The sequence below is a fragment of the Tenrec ecaudatus genome (assembly GCF_050624435.1).
Source record: "Tenrec ecaudatus isolate mTenEca1 chromosome 1 unlocalized genomic scaffold, mTenEca1.hap1 SUPER_1_unloc_15, whole genome shotgun sequence".
Taxonomy (NCBI): domain Eukaryota; kingdom Metazoa; phylum Chordata; class Mammalia; order Afrosoricida; family Tenrecidae; genus Tenrec; species Tenrec ecaudatus.
In genome coordinates, this window is record NW_027457555.1 from 94,148 (window position 1) to 110,397 (window position 16,250).

The window sequence follows — 16,250 nt, forward strand, 5'->3', positions numbered from 1 at the left end:
ACCATGTACAATTAGTAGATAACCATAAGTGTGTCACTTTTGTGGTCACTACACATCTCCTTTGGAGGACCCATTTGCCCCTCTCCTAGCACCGTGATCCCTGGTGCCATGGCTAGACTGGGATGGGACATCCATGTGCTCAACTAGGAACTGCCAGGTGGAATCAGAGCCACTGCCCCCTCTGCAGAGCCTCTGTGAGGACCGGGAGTTTGGAAACACAGCCTAAAGCTGCGGGAGGAGAAATTTAGGAAATTATCACGCATTTATCCTTATGACAACTGTACAAAGCCCACAACCACCCTTCAAATGCCCTGCCACTGAGCAGAGCCAAAAGAAGGAAAAGCCAAAATCCACATATGGGTACAGGAAGACCTCTGGAAGGTGTCCCTGTGGGGGGCCGGGGAAGCGGGAGCGTGGACTTGAGGAGGCTCTAGGGCTCTGGCTGGGAAAGAGCCAAGATGCCTGTCGACAAACCCCTTCAGACCAGACACAACCTGAGGAAGTTCAACTCTCTCTCTTTGTCTCTCTGCCTAACCACCAACCTCTTACCCAGTGCAGGAGATTCTTTGAACAGGGTCCACAGGGCCAGATGTGAGACCTGGCAGCTCCTGTTACTACCCTGGTTTGGGAAACCTCCCACTTTCTGGAAATGCAAATATTTTCTTGGACTTTGATCAAGACCAAGATCAACCCTACCCTCCCCCTTTTCTCACAGAGGCACTTGGTCAGAATGGCAAATAGCACTCAACTGCCATGCACTCCGCCTCTTTATTCCTTGTTCCATTCGAACCAACTGCTGCAAAAAATCACAAAACTGCCAGATGGAGGGCAGGGCAGTGCTTTCTGTTCAGGCTTCCCTCTCATTCTTTCTCTGGTCACATCATCATTCCAGGTACAGCAAACTCATTGCAGTCCAGTCAATTCCTTATGTAAGTTTTCCAAGGTTGTACAACATTACTGGAACAGACAGCCCCACCATTTTACCTTGAAGCAGCTGGTGGGTTTCAACTGTCAACCTTTCAGCTAGCAATTCAACATTTACATGACAGTGCCTTCAGAGTGGTGAGTCATAGTCTGCAGACACCGTGGGCAAGAATCATTCTTCTGCCTTATTTTCATAAGGTGGGTTACTAGGTAGGCAGGTGTGAGTCAGGTGTAAGTAGAAATCAACTTGATGGCAACAAACAACAACACCGATGTTATTGTTTTGGGGCTGGGGAACTGAGACCTATGAGGCATAGAGCTAAGTAACAGCTACTTCAGGTTTGTTAGGCACTTCGTCGTTGAGCTCTGTTCTAGATACTGGTTATACAGCTAGAAGGAAGGTGGCATCTCTGTTCCTGGGGTTGAGAGATGCGAGGGGTTGGAAAACTTCCTGTCCTGTTAGTAGTGGGTGTAGATTTTTTTTCTGTTGTTAGATGCCATTGAGTCAATTCCAACTCCTAGCCACCCTATGGACAATAGAACGAAACACCACCCAGTCCTGCACCATCCTCTCAATAGTTGTTATGGTTCAGCCCCTTGTTGCAGCCACTGTGTCAATCCATTTACTGAAGGTCTTCCTCATTTTCGCTTATCTCTCTTCACCTAGCAGGATGTCCTTACTCCTCCAGGGACTGATCTCTCACTAACAGTATGTCTAAGGTACGTGTGGGGAAGTCTCACCATTCTTGCTTCTAAGGACTATTCTGGCTGTACTTCTAACCCACATTTGTTTGTTCTTTTGGCAGTTCATAGTACTTCCAATATTATTCACCAGCATCCCAATATAAATGCATTGATTCTTCTTTGATCTTCCTTTTCAATGTCCAACTTTCACGTGCATACAAGGCCATTGAATATATGACTCAGATGGCTTTAGTCAGGTACACCTTAAGCTTCATGGTAACATCCTTGCTCTTAAACACTTTGGAGAACACTTTTGAAAGAGGTCTCTGGCTGCAACGCATGGCCCCTTTAAGGATGAAGAGGCGGGGTGCACAGGTGGAAGCCCATGGCCCCTTTAAGCCTTGGCCTATATGGCAGCAGGTGGAGCCACTATTGAGGACAAGGCAAGACGCCAGCCAGCACTTTCTGTGGAGGCCAAGGGCTCAGGACCTGAGCAGGCCAAGCTCTGAGCGCTGAGTGAGCCAGTCTCAGAGCCGTACCACCTCCATGCGCCAAAATGACCTGATGGGCAAGGCCTAGGGCTTCACAGACCAGGTGTGGTTCCTGCGGACTCCCCGCCCTCTCCCAGACTCCTGCCCACCCGGGCCTTGCCACTATGACCCCTGATGTGGGTCTGCAGCCCACCTGGTGCCTGCCCAGGCACCAGAACTCCTGCCCTGCCTGGCCCACCCACCTGAGACCTCACTCCAGGCCCCCTGTCCCAACCCTGGTCCTGCTCCAGGCCCCCTCCCTGCCCAAGACTTTGTTAGTCTGGTTGGTCATGAGGGATGGAAAGGAGGGGGGATCCTGCCCAGGCCCCTGCACCCCATCCAATTTGGGATACTATGGGTTGGTCCAGCCCTCAAGGTGGCTTCCTTCCCACAGGCCCATATACCCAGAACTCCATTGGACCCACTGGGTATGTGAGGCCTCCCCATCAAGGGCTCGGGATATGTGCCCACAGCCTGGAATGGGATCCTAGCTTGCTAGAGCCTCACTCCCCTCCCCTTAAGCCCCAACAACTTAAGATCCCTAGAAAGTGTCTGTTTGTGGGGGCCCTTGTGGGGTCACACTCTGGCTGTGAAGGGCTAGGCTATGGCTTTTGGTACTTGTCTTCTCCATTCTGAATCTTTAGACCATTGGTCCTTCCACGGGGCAGTTCTACAGGAGTAGCAGGGAACTCTATTCGGGAGTGAAGTTGGCCAGATTTGAGTAGGGGTGCCCTGGCAGGGATGCCAATTTGGGAGAAGAGCCCATCTCCCCTTTCTCTTTCCCAGCTGCAAAAAAAATTTAAAAAGGAAGAGGTCTCATAGAGCAGATTTACCCAATGCAATACGTCCTTTGGGTTCTTGACTTGGGCTCACGTGATCATTTATTGTGGATCGCAGCAAGAAGATAGCACTGATCACTTCAGTATTTTCTCCATTTATCATGATCATGTTGTAGATGACAGGGACATAATTACATATAAATATATCCCTGGGACCCAACTCCTGGGGAGTCCCAAACAACTTGATGAAAAGGAAAACGAGAGAGAGAAGACAAGCACTCTGAACCTAGGTTGGAAGGACAGTCCTTTGTGAATAGAGAGCTTCAAGGGTATTGGAGTTCCTGGAGGAGGGCAAAGAGTTCCACACTCAACTATTCAACAAATCATTGGCAGTTGGAACCCACACAGGGGCACCATGGAGGAAAGGCCTGGAAACCTGATTAAAGCCTATAGTCTTGAAAGTCCTATGGAATCCACACATAAGGCACCATGAGTCAGAATCAACTCTCTCATGCCTGTTTTGGTTTGGGTAGAGGAGCTATTAGAAGCAGTGGGGTATAATGTTGAATCCAAGAAGAGGAAGGATTTGGTCACCATTAAAGTGACTTCTGACCCAATTAATAACGATCATACAGACTTTTGTGGGAGAAAGTTGAGGATTTCTACGGCTGTAAATATTTAGTGTCAGAAACCCACATAGACAGTTCTACCCTGCCCTATACAGTTGCTGATTTGGTGTCAACTGGATGGCACTAAGATATCAACTATCTGCTGAAAGGTTGCCATGTGGAAGAGCTTGTGCCAAGTCCGTTATGGATATGCCTATGATCTTTGTGGGAGACAAAGGTCCTGCTTAAGATTAATGTCTCTGGTGTCAAATCGCTCCATTGTCCAGTCTTGGCTCTATGTCCTTCTAGCTCTATAACCTCGGAAAAATCATTGAACCCCCTTTGTTCTGCTGTGTGTACAAGGGAAGTGAAAAATAATTCTTAGGTTGTGTGTTCGAGGTTGAGATTGAATGATAGAAAGACCTTGTTGTTGTTAGTCGCCAGCAAAGCAAATTTGATTCCTTGTGACCTTATGCCGGATAGGACAAATTACTGCTAGATCCTATGCAATCTTCCTGCCCATTGGCAGGTTTGAGGTCATTGATGCGGTTATTGTGCCAGTCTGTGTCATGAAGAGTTTCCCCAGATCCACTATTTTACCAAACATGCTGTTCTCGTCTCGCAATTGGTCTTTCCTAACGACATGTCCAAAATCAGCATGACAAAATTTTGCCATTCTATCTTCTAGGAACATTCTTCGAAGAATGTCCTGGTTCAATTTCCTCCAGGACTGATTTGCTCATTCTTTTGGCCACCCACAGTATACTCAATACATGGTCTTTGCCATCACGGTCATTTGAATGCCTCAATCCTTCGTAGAATCCTGGTCCTCACTGTTGTAGAAACTCCATTTCTCACAGCTTGCTTCAGATCTGCTGAAGTGGAATCTGAGTTCTTGTAGGCCCCAAGGACATGGCATTTGTGTGCCTGCTAGAAGCACTGAGGAACAACGTCTGGCCCATAGTAAGTGCTTATAATTGTTCATTGCGATCCGTGTTATTATTTATCATCCCATGTAAACTTTCCAGCACACGCACAGGTCAGGAAACCAAGATTCTGAGCCTGTCAGTGCCTTCACTGAGGCTACCCCTCAGGAGAGGGGAGGGTCTGCATGCAAATCGAATACATGATCAAACCAGTTGGCCTGGGTGGAGGGACTTTCAATGCTAAAATAGGGGAACGGGTTGTTGGGTATGTGGGAGGAAAGGCATCTAAAGAAAATCAGCAGAGTGCTCCGAGGCTCTGGAGTTCTGACTACAAAGACACATAACCCAGGCCTATATATCTTTGGGGGATGTGCAAGACCAGTAATTACAGGTAAAGACATACATCACAGGAAGGGGTTGCACTATAGGGTATACAGCAATGAGAGGGGGGCAATATAGGGATATACACAATAGGAAGAGGAGGGATTGGGGGCACACATGTGACAAGGGCAGATCCTAGATTCAGGATGGCAGCCTAACTTTGAATGTCACGGAGCTGGTTTGACTTGTTTTCTGGGTCTCCATAGAAACCATTATCAGTAGGGTGTAAACTCTTCCTATGGGAACCAAGCTAATGGTCACAAGCATTTAGGGAGAACTAGCCCATTGTCCTTAACAGCAGGGAGGGGTGGACCTCTACCTGCCCTGGGAGCAGACAGTTGTCTGGCCAATGACTGCCTTCAGGGAGGATGTCTCCAAGCATCTGGTCTCCCACGATATGATGGCAAATAGGCTCTAGTGTTTGACATGTCTTCGGGGAGACAAATCTGGGGAGAATTCTCTTTATAATTCCACATACATGATGTAAGGTATCGGTCCATTTGCCTTCATTCCTTTGCATGTGGCGACTCAGTGGTCATAGCACTGTGTATTGAATAAGTGGGTCTTCCCCCATTCACATAATTGTCAAATCACAAGTTACCATAGGTGTACGGGTGTATTTCTTGATTCTCATTTCTACTCCTTGGACTGCCCTCTTAGGAATACCACACTCTTTTGATGATTGTGGCTTTGTTAGATCTCTCGGGAGATCGAGTTGTACCTCGTTAGAAAGAATTCACGCCGGAGCCTGGTTCGTGATCCAAGTGAGTTTGATGAGAGGTAGAAGAAGTTTCAGGTTTTACACAGCACCCATAGGACTCCTCCCGACCATGCAGCCTGGCTGAAGCTGCTCAGCGTCACGCAAAGATCTCTCCTTCCCTGCGACTCTCTGCTCTCTGTTAGATCTCTCTCTCTCTCTCTCTCTCTCTCTCTCTCACTCTCTCTCTCCCTTCTCCCCCTTCCCCTCCCCCACCCCTCCCTTTTCATGGATTCCAGGGGGAGGCGTGGTGGACGACCCCAGATGGACCCCATTGGCTGAACTGAATTCACCTGGCTCAGGTGGGCCGATCCAGGTTTAGCACCCACCCAATCCCACTGGTGGGAAACCTGAGCCTCTGAGCATGTGCAGTGTGCCGCTCTTTGTTCCCTTGCCTGGCTCTCTGGGCATGGCTTAAGGGACATCCCATCCCTGCGCTAGTCTGCCTAACAACGTTACAGTACATTTTTAAATTGGAAAGGATGAAACTTCCTATTTTTAAAAATTTATTTTTTATTTTATTTTGAAACCTCCTATTTTGTTCTTCTTTTTTTCAAGATCATTTTTACTATTTGAGGCCCTTTGCAATCATGTGAATTTGAGAATTGACTTTCCGTTCCCCTAAAAGGAACATAAAAGCTGTTGGAATTTTTATAGGGATTGCAGATCACTTTGGTCATATTGTCATCTTAACAATATTAAGCCTTCTAATTTATTTATGTCTTCTTTAAATTCCCTCAGAAGTATTTTTAGTAGTTGTCTCCCTCATTAAATTATTCCCCAGTCCCATCTACATGTAACCTCCTTTCTGGGAAATGGGCAATGCGACAGTGGGTAAGGGGAGACGCGGGGCAGTGTAAGATAAGATAAAATAATAATTTATAAACTATTAAGGGTTCATGGGGGAGGGGGAGGGGGAGCGGAGAGGGAGGGGAGAGGAAAAAAAGGATAAAGCTGATTCCAGGAACCCAAGTGGAAGACGAATTTTGAGAATGATGAGGACAACGAATGTATAAGGGTGTTTACTCAATTGATGTATGTATGGATTCTGATAAGAGTTGTATGAGCCCCAATAAAACGATTTATTAAAAAAAATATTCCTCAGTCCTTTAGTTGTTTAGATGGTATTAGAAATGGAATTGTTCTCTTTCTTTCCTTTTCCGATTGTTTGCTGCTGGTGTATGGAAGCACAACATATTTTTAAAGAATCTTTTTATTAGGGACTCATACAACTCCCATCACAATCCATATACACATCAATTATGTAAAGCCCATCCGTACATTCATTGCCCTCATCGTTCTCAAAACATTTGCTCTCCACCTAAGCCCCTAGCATCAGGTCCTCATTTTTTCCCTCCCTCCCTGTTCCCCCCTCCCTCATGAACCCTTGATAATTTATAAATTATTATCTTGCCATATCTTTCCCTGTCCGATATCTCCTTTCACCCACCCCTCTGTTGTCCATCCCCCAGAGAGGAGGTCACATGTAGATCCTTGTAATTGGTTCCCCGTTTCCAACCCATCCTCCCTCTACCCTCCCAGCATCACCACTCACACCACTGGTCCTGAAGGGATCATCTGCCCTTGATTCCCTGTGTTTCCAGTTCCCATCTGTACCAGTGTACATCCTGTGGTCTAGGCAGACTTGCAAGGTAGAATTGGGATCATGATAGTGGGGGAGGAGGAAGCATTTAGGAACTTAAGGAAAGTTGTATTTTTCATCATTGCTACATCGCACCCTGACTGGCTTGTCTCCTCCCCGAGACCCTTCTGTAAGGGGGTGTTGTCCAGTGGCCCACAAATGGACTTTGGGTCTCCACTCTGCACTCCACCCCTCATTCACTATGATATAATTTTTTGTTCTGATGATGCCTGATACCTGATCCCTTCAACACCTCGTGTTCGCACAGGCTGGTGTGCTTTGTCCATGTGGGCTTTTTTTTTTGCTTCTGAGCTAGATGGCTGCTTGTTTACCTTCAAACCTTTAAGAGCGTGACTCTATAGCCGGGCACCATCAGCTTTCTTCACCACATTTGCTTATGCACCCATTTGTCTTCAGCGATCAAATCAGGGAGGTGAGCACACAATGATATGAATTTTTGTTCTTTGATGCCTGATAAGTGATGGCTTCGGCACCTCTTGATCACACAGGCTGGTGTGCTTCTTCCATGTGGGCTTTGTTGCTTCTGAGTTAGATGGCCGCTCATTTACCTTCAAGCCTTTAAGACCTCAGATGCTATTATCTTTTGATAGCCGGGCACCATCAGCTTTCTTCACCACATTTGCTTATTCACCCGCTTTGTCTTCAGCAGTTGTATCAGGAAGGTGAGCCTCATAGAGTGTCAATTTAAAAGAAGAAAGTATTCTTGCATTGAGGGAATACTTGAGTGGAGGCCCAAAGTCCTTCTGCTACCTTAATACTAAACCTATAAATATATGCACATAGATCTGTAAGGTCTCTCTCTCCGGGACTAGATTTCAGCCTTGGTCCTTGGCTCCGCGCGAGAAAGATTTTATGCTGAAGCCGGGCTCGTGATCCAAGTGAATTTAATGAAAGTTCAAAGAAGCATCAGGTTTTACGCGGCACCCATAGGATTCCTTTGACCATGCGGCCTGGCAGAGACTGCTCCGGGACACGCAAGGATCTCTCCCCTCCCACGGAGATGACCAGACCCTCTCCCTCTCGGTTCCTGCCTTCTTAAGGGTTCCTGGGGGAGGCGTGGTGAACGACCCCAGGTCGATCCCATTGGCTGAATTGTAGTAACCTGGCCCAGGTCGGCTGCTCCAGGTGTAACGCCCATCTCCACCCACTGGCGGGAAAATCCAGCTTTGTGCTTTGCTGGTTCTCCTGGGCATGCGTAAATGGACTTCCCAATTACCTAGGCTAAGCTACCTAACAGATCTATTTCCCCATCCTCATATATAAACATATTTGCCTATGTACATGTCTTTGTCTAGAACTCTATAAATGCCCTTTACCTCCCAGCTCTTTCCTCTATTTCCTTTTTTGACTTTCCTCCTTTCCCACTATCATGCTCAGTCCCAACCAGAGTTTCAGCAATTCCTTTTGGTTACATTACCCTTGAGCATGCCCTACCAAGCCTCCCACACCCTCCTCACCACCGATTTGGGTCACTTGTTCCTTTTTCCCTGGGTTTGTTAACACCACTACCTTTCCCCCCACTTCCCCCTCTCCCATGTCCCCTCGGAACTGTTGGTTCCATTGTTTTCTCCTCCAGATTGTTCATCCAGCCTATCTTATTTAGACAGACATGAGGAGGTAATAACATGCACAAAAACAAGACAGAGCAAAACCAAGAAACAATATACAGCAAAACAACAACAAACCAATGACAAAAACCAAAACAAAACACAATAAGAAAAAAAAGCTTGTAGTTAGTTCAAGGATTGTTTGTTGGCCTTTAGGAGTGTTTTCCAGTCCAGTCTGTTGGGGCACCATGCTGGCTCCAAAGTCCACCTTCAGCATTCCCTGGGGACCTCGCCACTCCAATCCCTTGCTGTTGCACCCCTTTAGTGTTTTGCCTCAGTGTGGCAGGATCATATTGGGTGCAATTCCCACACTGTGTCTCCATTGTTGTCCCCTGTAGGGCTATGAGTCAGTGAGGGGCGCCATGTCTCCTAGTTTGGCTGGCCATGTGGTCCTCTCTGTGAACTGACTGTTCTAATTGGAAATATCGTCCCATTGGCCTTGTGGTCCAGGATGTGCTCCACTCTCCTCGTTCCCCTTCCTCTGCTCCCGTGTGCTCTGATCAGATATGTCCCTCTCCCGGAGCTTCAGATTCAATGCCGCCCTTTGAAATAAATTCTTCTGGGGGGAGGGGCAGGTGTCCATTTAGTAGTTGGGATTGGGACCGGCCCCTCAAACCTCTCCACTGGTTCCCTACTGCATGCTGGCATGCTGCATTCACATCTTGGAGCATTGGGTTGAAGTCTGGTCCCTCTTTCCCTGTGGAGATAAAAACAATACCCGCTCCCCTTGGGTGGGTTAGTGAGGCTGAAATTCTTTAAGGGAGCAGACAGCGTCTATTTTCTCCTGAGGAGTGGCCGATGGGTTTGAACCACTGACCTTGCTGTTAGCAGCTACCGGGGTTCCTTACAGTTAGCCGTAGGCACACTAAATGAAGAGACAGTAGGTTAGAAGATAAATGTGGGGAAATCAGTTAAGTGGAATGAGGGGCTCCGGGATGGAGATTCAATAGGGTGAGTAGAGCGGGCCTCAATGAGGAGGTGGCTCTTGGGCAAAGACTCAAGGGCAGGGATGGAGGGAGTGTGCAGACACATGCGGGGGCAGTTCACGGAAGGCAAACACCCTGAGTCGGAGAGAGGTTGGTGCGCTCGGGAGAGGGAAGCGTTTTTCCCATGTGTATTTTGGTTGGTTAAATTCCTAGCAGTGGAATTATGGGGTCAAAGGAATTGTCTAGATCTCCTTTGAAATTCTCTCGTTTCAAAGCCCTGGGATAGAAGAGTGACCGTACCCCAAAAGAAATCTATTCAAATGCAAGAAAATCAAAATGGAAGAAGAGTAGAAAACATAAAGGGGCTAAAAATAGCAGTTAGCACCTCTGTTAAGAATTTCTGTGAGAATCTCAGGGGTTTACTGAGTCATCTTCCGCGGTGCCTGTTACAGTGGGCTGGCACAGCTTGGCCACGTGTCACCCCTCCGCGTTCCTGTATCTACTAGGCAGGATCCTTCTTGCCTCTTTGCCAGTGACTTTCAAGTACCAATCAGCTCTTCCCGTTCCACCTTCCCAGGTCCCCTGGGACCTTCCTATTCAGCTCCAATTTCTGATCTAGCTAAAGACATCCCCACTTTCCCACTGACCGTGAGACTAATCGGATGACTTCACCGGAAGCGCGCGACCTTGTGGTTCAGGGGGAGGGCAGTGGCCTTGAAGCACAGGGGGGACCTTCCGCTCTACCCAAGGGAAAGAATGGAGGGAGCTGCAGGGCCAGGGAGCAGGGAGGGTGTGTGGTAAGGGGCCGGCTCCAGGCAGAGGCTCATCAGAGGAGAAGAATGGGTTGGGCCCCGTTACCAAGGCCAGGCAGACTTTATTCTCCAAGTGGTAAGTCATCAAAGGAGGTTTGCTCAGAGTGACAACATGAGACTGCCTTTCAAGAAGATGTCTGGAGCTGGGGTGATAAATGCTTTTGGAAGGAGGGGAGTTAAGCCAGGGGAACCAGTTAGTTCACTGTGGCAGGAGATATTGTAAGCCTTTCATCCAGTCATTAAGCCAGTGTGTACTGGGTATCATGGGCGTGCTGGGCACTGTGCTCCATCCTGGGAAGGTGTAACCCACACCCCCACCCTCATGGAGATCACATTCTAGCCGGGGACAGAGACAGCTATCCAGTGGAAATCAATTTAGTAGATAGTATATTAATCTGTTTGCAAACCTGTCACTGGAGTCGTAGGACTGCCCCGTATTGTGTCTGAGGAAACAGATTGGCTACCACGTGTCTCCCCCGAGGGGCACCTGGTGGACTGAGATCAACCCCCTCCTGGTTAGCAGCCACGTGCTTAAGCACCGTGCCACCACCAGGGCCCGTAGATAGTGTGCTTGACGGTGCAGGTGGTCAAGTGGACATGCACGCAGGAAGGGAACGAGGAGTTTTTCAGAGCCCCGGGGTGGTGTCCATGGTTAAGCATTTGTCTTACTAATGGGAAGGTCGGTGCACTTTGCCTACTCCTAAAGGACCCCCAACGCAATGCAATCCTTTTCAGAAAAGTCAGGGCCACAAACTGTGGAGCAAAGGTCCACTCTGACATCCCGGGTCACCAGGAACCAGAATCGACTCGAGGGCAACTGTTGTTTGTTTACTAGAAATGGTTGTGGGCTGGGGCCAGGAGGGGATGGGCGGTGGGTGGTGTGGTTCACAAGTTCCTAAAGAAGAAGGATAGCCAGCTGGGGGAAGGAAGGCTCTTGGGGTGACTTGTGAGTGGAGGGGCCCCAAAGGAGGTGGCATGGGAGAGGGAGAAGGTGAGGGCGAGGGAGGTTGGGAGTGTTTGTAGGTAGACTCGGTGAGACGAGGAGCCAGCCAGGAGCACAACAGGGAGTCAGTGATGTTTATGAAGGGCAGCAAGAGAAAGCCACTCAGGCAGCACACAGCACGGTACCATCATGGAAGACCCAGGGCGTTCAGGTTATAGGCATGTCTCCCCGATGAGGCTGTCAGCATCTTGAAAGGACCCATTCACACTGGCCAAGCCAAGTGCTGAGCACATTCCAAAATATTCAGTGAATATTCGCAGTTGGAAGGCATTCTTCCTTCATCTTGCTGCCCCCAGCCCCGGGGAGCTCCCTGCGTGGTGCCTGAGGCTGTTTTTCTATACTTCGCTAGAGGTCCGCCACCGCAGCTAGGGAAGCTAACCAAGGGTCTGGCCCCAGGGAGGACTGGGGTTTGGGCCAAGCAGGAGTCCCGCTTTGTTAGCCCCAGTTGACCAGAGAAACAAATTCATAGACACTTATATGTGTTTTAAAAGAGAACTTTATATCAAAGAAAAATTGTATATTAAGAAAACATCCCAGCCCAGTCCAGATCAAGTCCTTAAGTCTGATATTAGCCCATATGTCCGATACCAGTCTATAAATCCCTCTTCCTACTCATGAAACACAAGCAATGATGCTGATGCAGGAAGATCACAGCTCAGTGGGTGGAAGGCCTTGTGGACCCAGTGGTGGTGGAGGCATCCCAGCGCTAGCAGGGGTCTCCAAGTGAGCCCTGCGGCTCCAGGGCTCTAGTGTAGCTCTGTGTGTCTTGTCAGCAGGAATGTCTCACAGGAAGGGAGCTATTGATTTCTGTGGGCACCTCCAAATGAGGTCATCAAGCTGCAACCTGAATGACAGCTTAGACTCCACCCCTCCACAAGTTGACACCAGAGTATGTTGCTCACGTGCTCTTGGGCTGTGTGGCCCCTCCTGGAGTAGGCGTGCGGCAGCCTCCTCCTTGAAAATCCCCTTCTATTTCTGGTGGTCCAGAGTCTCTTGGTCCCTCCCCAGTGAGCACTGCCCAGTGATACCCTGTGGCCTGCTCAGAGAGGGCATCTCATCCGTAAGTGTCTGGGTGCTGTTTATGTCAACATCTACCTCCCACCCCACTTAAGAGCTGGGCGTGCCTCCAACCGTGCCCTACCTGGATGAGGCCCCGATGCCACTGCACTTCTACCGGGACTGGGTCTGCCCCAGCAGGCCCTGCATTGTGCGTAATGCCCTGCAGAAGTGGTCACTCCCCTATCTGAGATGGGTGCAGCCCTGGGCTGGGCTAGGGTGATGGGCGAGCTGTCTTGTGGCATGTGGGCATGCTCTTAGAGTCCCTTCCCCTAGGGCCACGGTGGGCGCCACGGAGGTGAGCGTAGCGGTGACCCCAGATGGCTATGCTGATTCCGTGCGCGGAGACCACTTCGTGATGCCAGCCGAGCGCCTGCTGCCCCTGTGAGGTGTGTTGGACGTCCTGGAGGGCAGGGCCCGGCACCCTGGCGTGCTCTACGTGCAGAAGCAGTGCTCTAACCTGCTTACCGAGCTGCCCCAGCTGCTGCCCAATTTGGAGCCCCACGTGCCCTGGGTCTCCGAGTCTCTGGGTGAGAGGGGTCGACTGGGGCAGAGGGCAGTCGTTGAGAATACACAGCAGAAGCACACACCAAGCTTCTACACTGACAGCTCAGTGACATTGATTGTCTTGGCCCACACCCACCACCCCATGGCCAGGGTCAGGCCCTGCCGTCCTGGAAGCCTTGACTGTTGACCGACTGCAAAGGATTAGTGCTCTAACTTTTGCCTGTGGGGGGCTGGGCCCACTCCCCAAGCCCTCCAAACCATGGCCTCTTCGCCACTTTTCCCTGGGATGCCCCTCGCTCGCACGCAGCACCGCTGCCCACATCCTGTTGGGTGTTATCCCAGACCCAACCTGCAGGGGACAACCGCTCCTAACTCTCCTCCTCTGTCCTGCAGGGAAGATGCCAGAGGCGGTGAACTTCTGGCTGGGGGAGGCGGCTGCAGTGACGTCCTGTAGGTGTCTCTGGGATGCAGGGACAGGGAGGAGCCAGGATGGGGCCAAGGGTGGGGGGCTGGCCTGGAGGGTCGGTCTACAATTCTGCGAACAGAGGAGGAGCGGCGTTGCAGCGTGGTGGGTGGGATGACTTTGGTGTGGGGGCGCACTAGACATCTCTCAGAGGGCACGTTGGCCCCGGAGGTGAACTTGGGAGAACCCTATGCGTGGATATTTACCTCTTTGGAGAGATGACCCGCATGGGGTGTGTGGTGAGTGCCAAGTCCCTGGTGGCTGGGATCTGGAATGCCCTCCACCCCAGCCCCCCCTGGGCATCTCCTGGAGTCTGGTTTGACTATGTCATTGAGAATACACAGAGCAAAAGCACACACCAAGCTTCTACGCTGACAGCTCAGTGACATTGATTCAGTCCCTCTAGTTGGTTCAAACGTTCTCACCCTCCCTTCCCGAGTTCTTCTCCCTGAGGGAAATGAGGGGGCTTCAGAAACTGTGTAGAAAATATGGGATTCCCCCTCCCCCCTTATAAATTCATTGTCCTCCAGGATCCTGGCTGTTCTTTGAAGAGGCTGTTTTCAGTCTGAGCCCGGATGGAGTTTAAAAGAACACCATGCTCATGGCAGAGGGATGGAGATCCTTTACTGGCTAAGTTGAACTAGTACTGGGCATAAAGGAGACATCAGGGGACACTTTGGATGGAAGGTTGAAATCTTTATTCGCAGGACTTTCTCGTTTTTACACCCCTGGCTGTCTTGAGGCGCAAGGCTCTGGGTGGGCAGGTTCTGCCTCTCATGTGCCCTGCTCCGCCAAATCTGCCCAGGACCTTCTTTGTGTTGGCAGTGCACAAGGACCACTACGAAAACCTCTACTGTGTCCTCTCTGGAGAGAAACATTTCCTGTTACACCCGCCCAGCGACCGACCCTTCATCCCCTATGGTAGGGCTGGGACCTGCCTTATGCATGGGCCCCAAACCAGAGGAAGGGTAGCGAGGATTCCCTGCCTGTGTCCCTGGGGCCAGGCAGCCAACAGGAGAGGCTGGGAGGAGGTGTGAGGGGCTGGGAGCACCCTTTGCTGAGCTCCCCCTTTTTCTCTGGCATCAGAGCTGTACACCCCAGCAACCTACCGACTCACTGAGGCGGGCACCTTTGAGGTGGTGGATGAAGAGGCCATGGAGAAGGTGTCCATCTTGGCCCTGGGCCTCAGGGAGGGGCGAGCTCATCCATCTCCGAGGAGCAAGTGGGCCCCAAAAGTCCTGGGAAGGTGGCCCCTTCCTCCGTAAGGTCCCACCTTCTGGGGCTGGCTTCCCAGGGCGGATGGAGGGGGACCTTTGGCCCTTACCGTTGGCAAGGCCAAAGGCCGAGTTCCCCGGTCCTGCTCCGTCCCCAGGTGCCCTGGCTTCCACTGGATCCCTTGACACCAGATCTGTCCCAGTACCCACAGTACCGTGGGGCCCAGGCCCTCCGCTGCACCATGCAGGCCGGCGAGATGCTCTACCTGCTGGCCTTGTGGGTCCACCACGTGCAGCAGTCCCAGGGCTGCATTGCTGGTGAGGAGCTGCTGGCCTCGGCCAGCGGGTGGGCTGGGGAGGCTCTGGGTCAGAGCTGGGCCACCCACTCCTGTGCTTGCTCTCCCCACAGTGAACTTCTGGTACGACATGGAGTATGACCTCAAGTATAGTTACTTCCAACTGCTCGACACCCTCACCAAGGCCTCAGGCCTGGACTAGTGGAGCCCCCAGGGAACGTGCCCCCCCACAGCTCAGGGGGCACTCTGGCTCCTCCCCAGATGGGCCCCCACAGAGACACCCTGCAATCTGTCTGACCCAGAACCCCGTTTGGGTTGGGACCGACCCTGGAGGCTATCGTGGGCGATAGGAGGAGGACCAGGAAGTGCCAGGCAGGTGTCTAGGTCAGGGTTCCCAGAAAGCTGCCACGCAGGTGAAGCAGCCCCGTGGGTGGAGGCCAGCTGCTGCGTCCTCCCTCCTCTGTAAATCTGTGAAGTGGATATAATGATGGTCCCTACCTTTCTGGCTGCCCTGGGGCCTGGAGAGGGTTTCTGTAAGGGCCCGCTCGCTCGCTCGAAGGACATGCTCAATAAAGCCGGGGAGGCTCCATGTGGTACCTGCCTCTTGTGGCTTTCTGTGTCTCCAGGAGGGCGGGGAGGGTTCAGATGGAAACGTCAGAGAGAGGAGCTAGCTCCCTGTCTGTCCAGGGACCACAGCTTGTACTCCGGTCTGGCCGGCAGGCCAACCCTGTTTTAACTCTCTGCCAGGGCTCGTTGACTGGGACTCTGGTTTGCTTCGCGATGGGGTTGGTGGCCTGGGGACGAGCCTGTGTCTCCTAACCAGCACAGGGACCAGGGGACAGAACCTGCCCCACCCCCACCCCTGGGCTGCTCCTCTGCAGAAGGAACTGGCTTTCTCATGCTGCCCCCACAAAAGGGGAGATGAGCCCCCTTCCCCTGGGTGCCCACCTGGAGCTCCAGTCCTGGCCATCTCTGGGGACCCAGGTGGCCCAGGCCCTGGCTTTGAAGAGCTGTTTTTAGTAACAGCCACTCCCCTGCTGTGATGATAGGCTCCGGATACACCCCTCCTATGGGTCTGCTTAAATGGAGACTGGGCATTCCTGTCCTACTGGTA

General features: G+C 51.1%; 1 protein-coding gene across 1 annotated transcript; it reads left to right on the forward strand.

The window, feature by feature from the left end:
* Positions 1-12,756: 12,756 nt before the first annotated feature.
* On the forward strand, positions 12,757-15,486 carry LOC142435800 (bifunctional peptidase and (3S)-lysyl hydroxylase JMJD7-like). The gene is made up of 8 exons (XM_075539920.1): positions 12,757-12,830; positions 12,933-13,040; positions 13,071-13,186; positions 13,557-13,613; positions 14,452-14,547; positions 14,713-14,789; positions 14,999-15,158; positions 15,398-15,486. The coding sequence occupies exons 1-8, from the start codon at positions 12,757-12,759 to the stop codon at positions 15,484-15,486; spliced, it is 777 nt and encodes a 258-aa protein (XP_075396035.1).
* Positions 15,487-16,250: the final 764 nt, after the last annotated feature.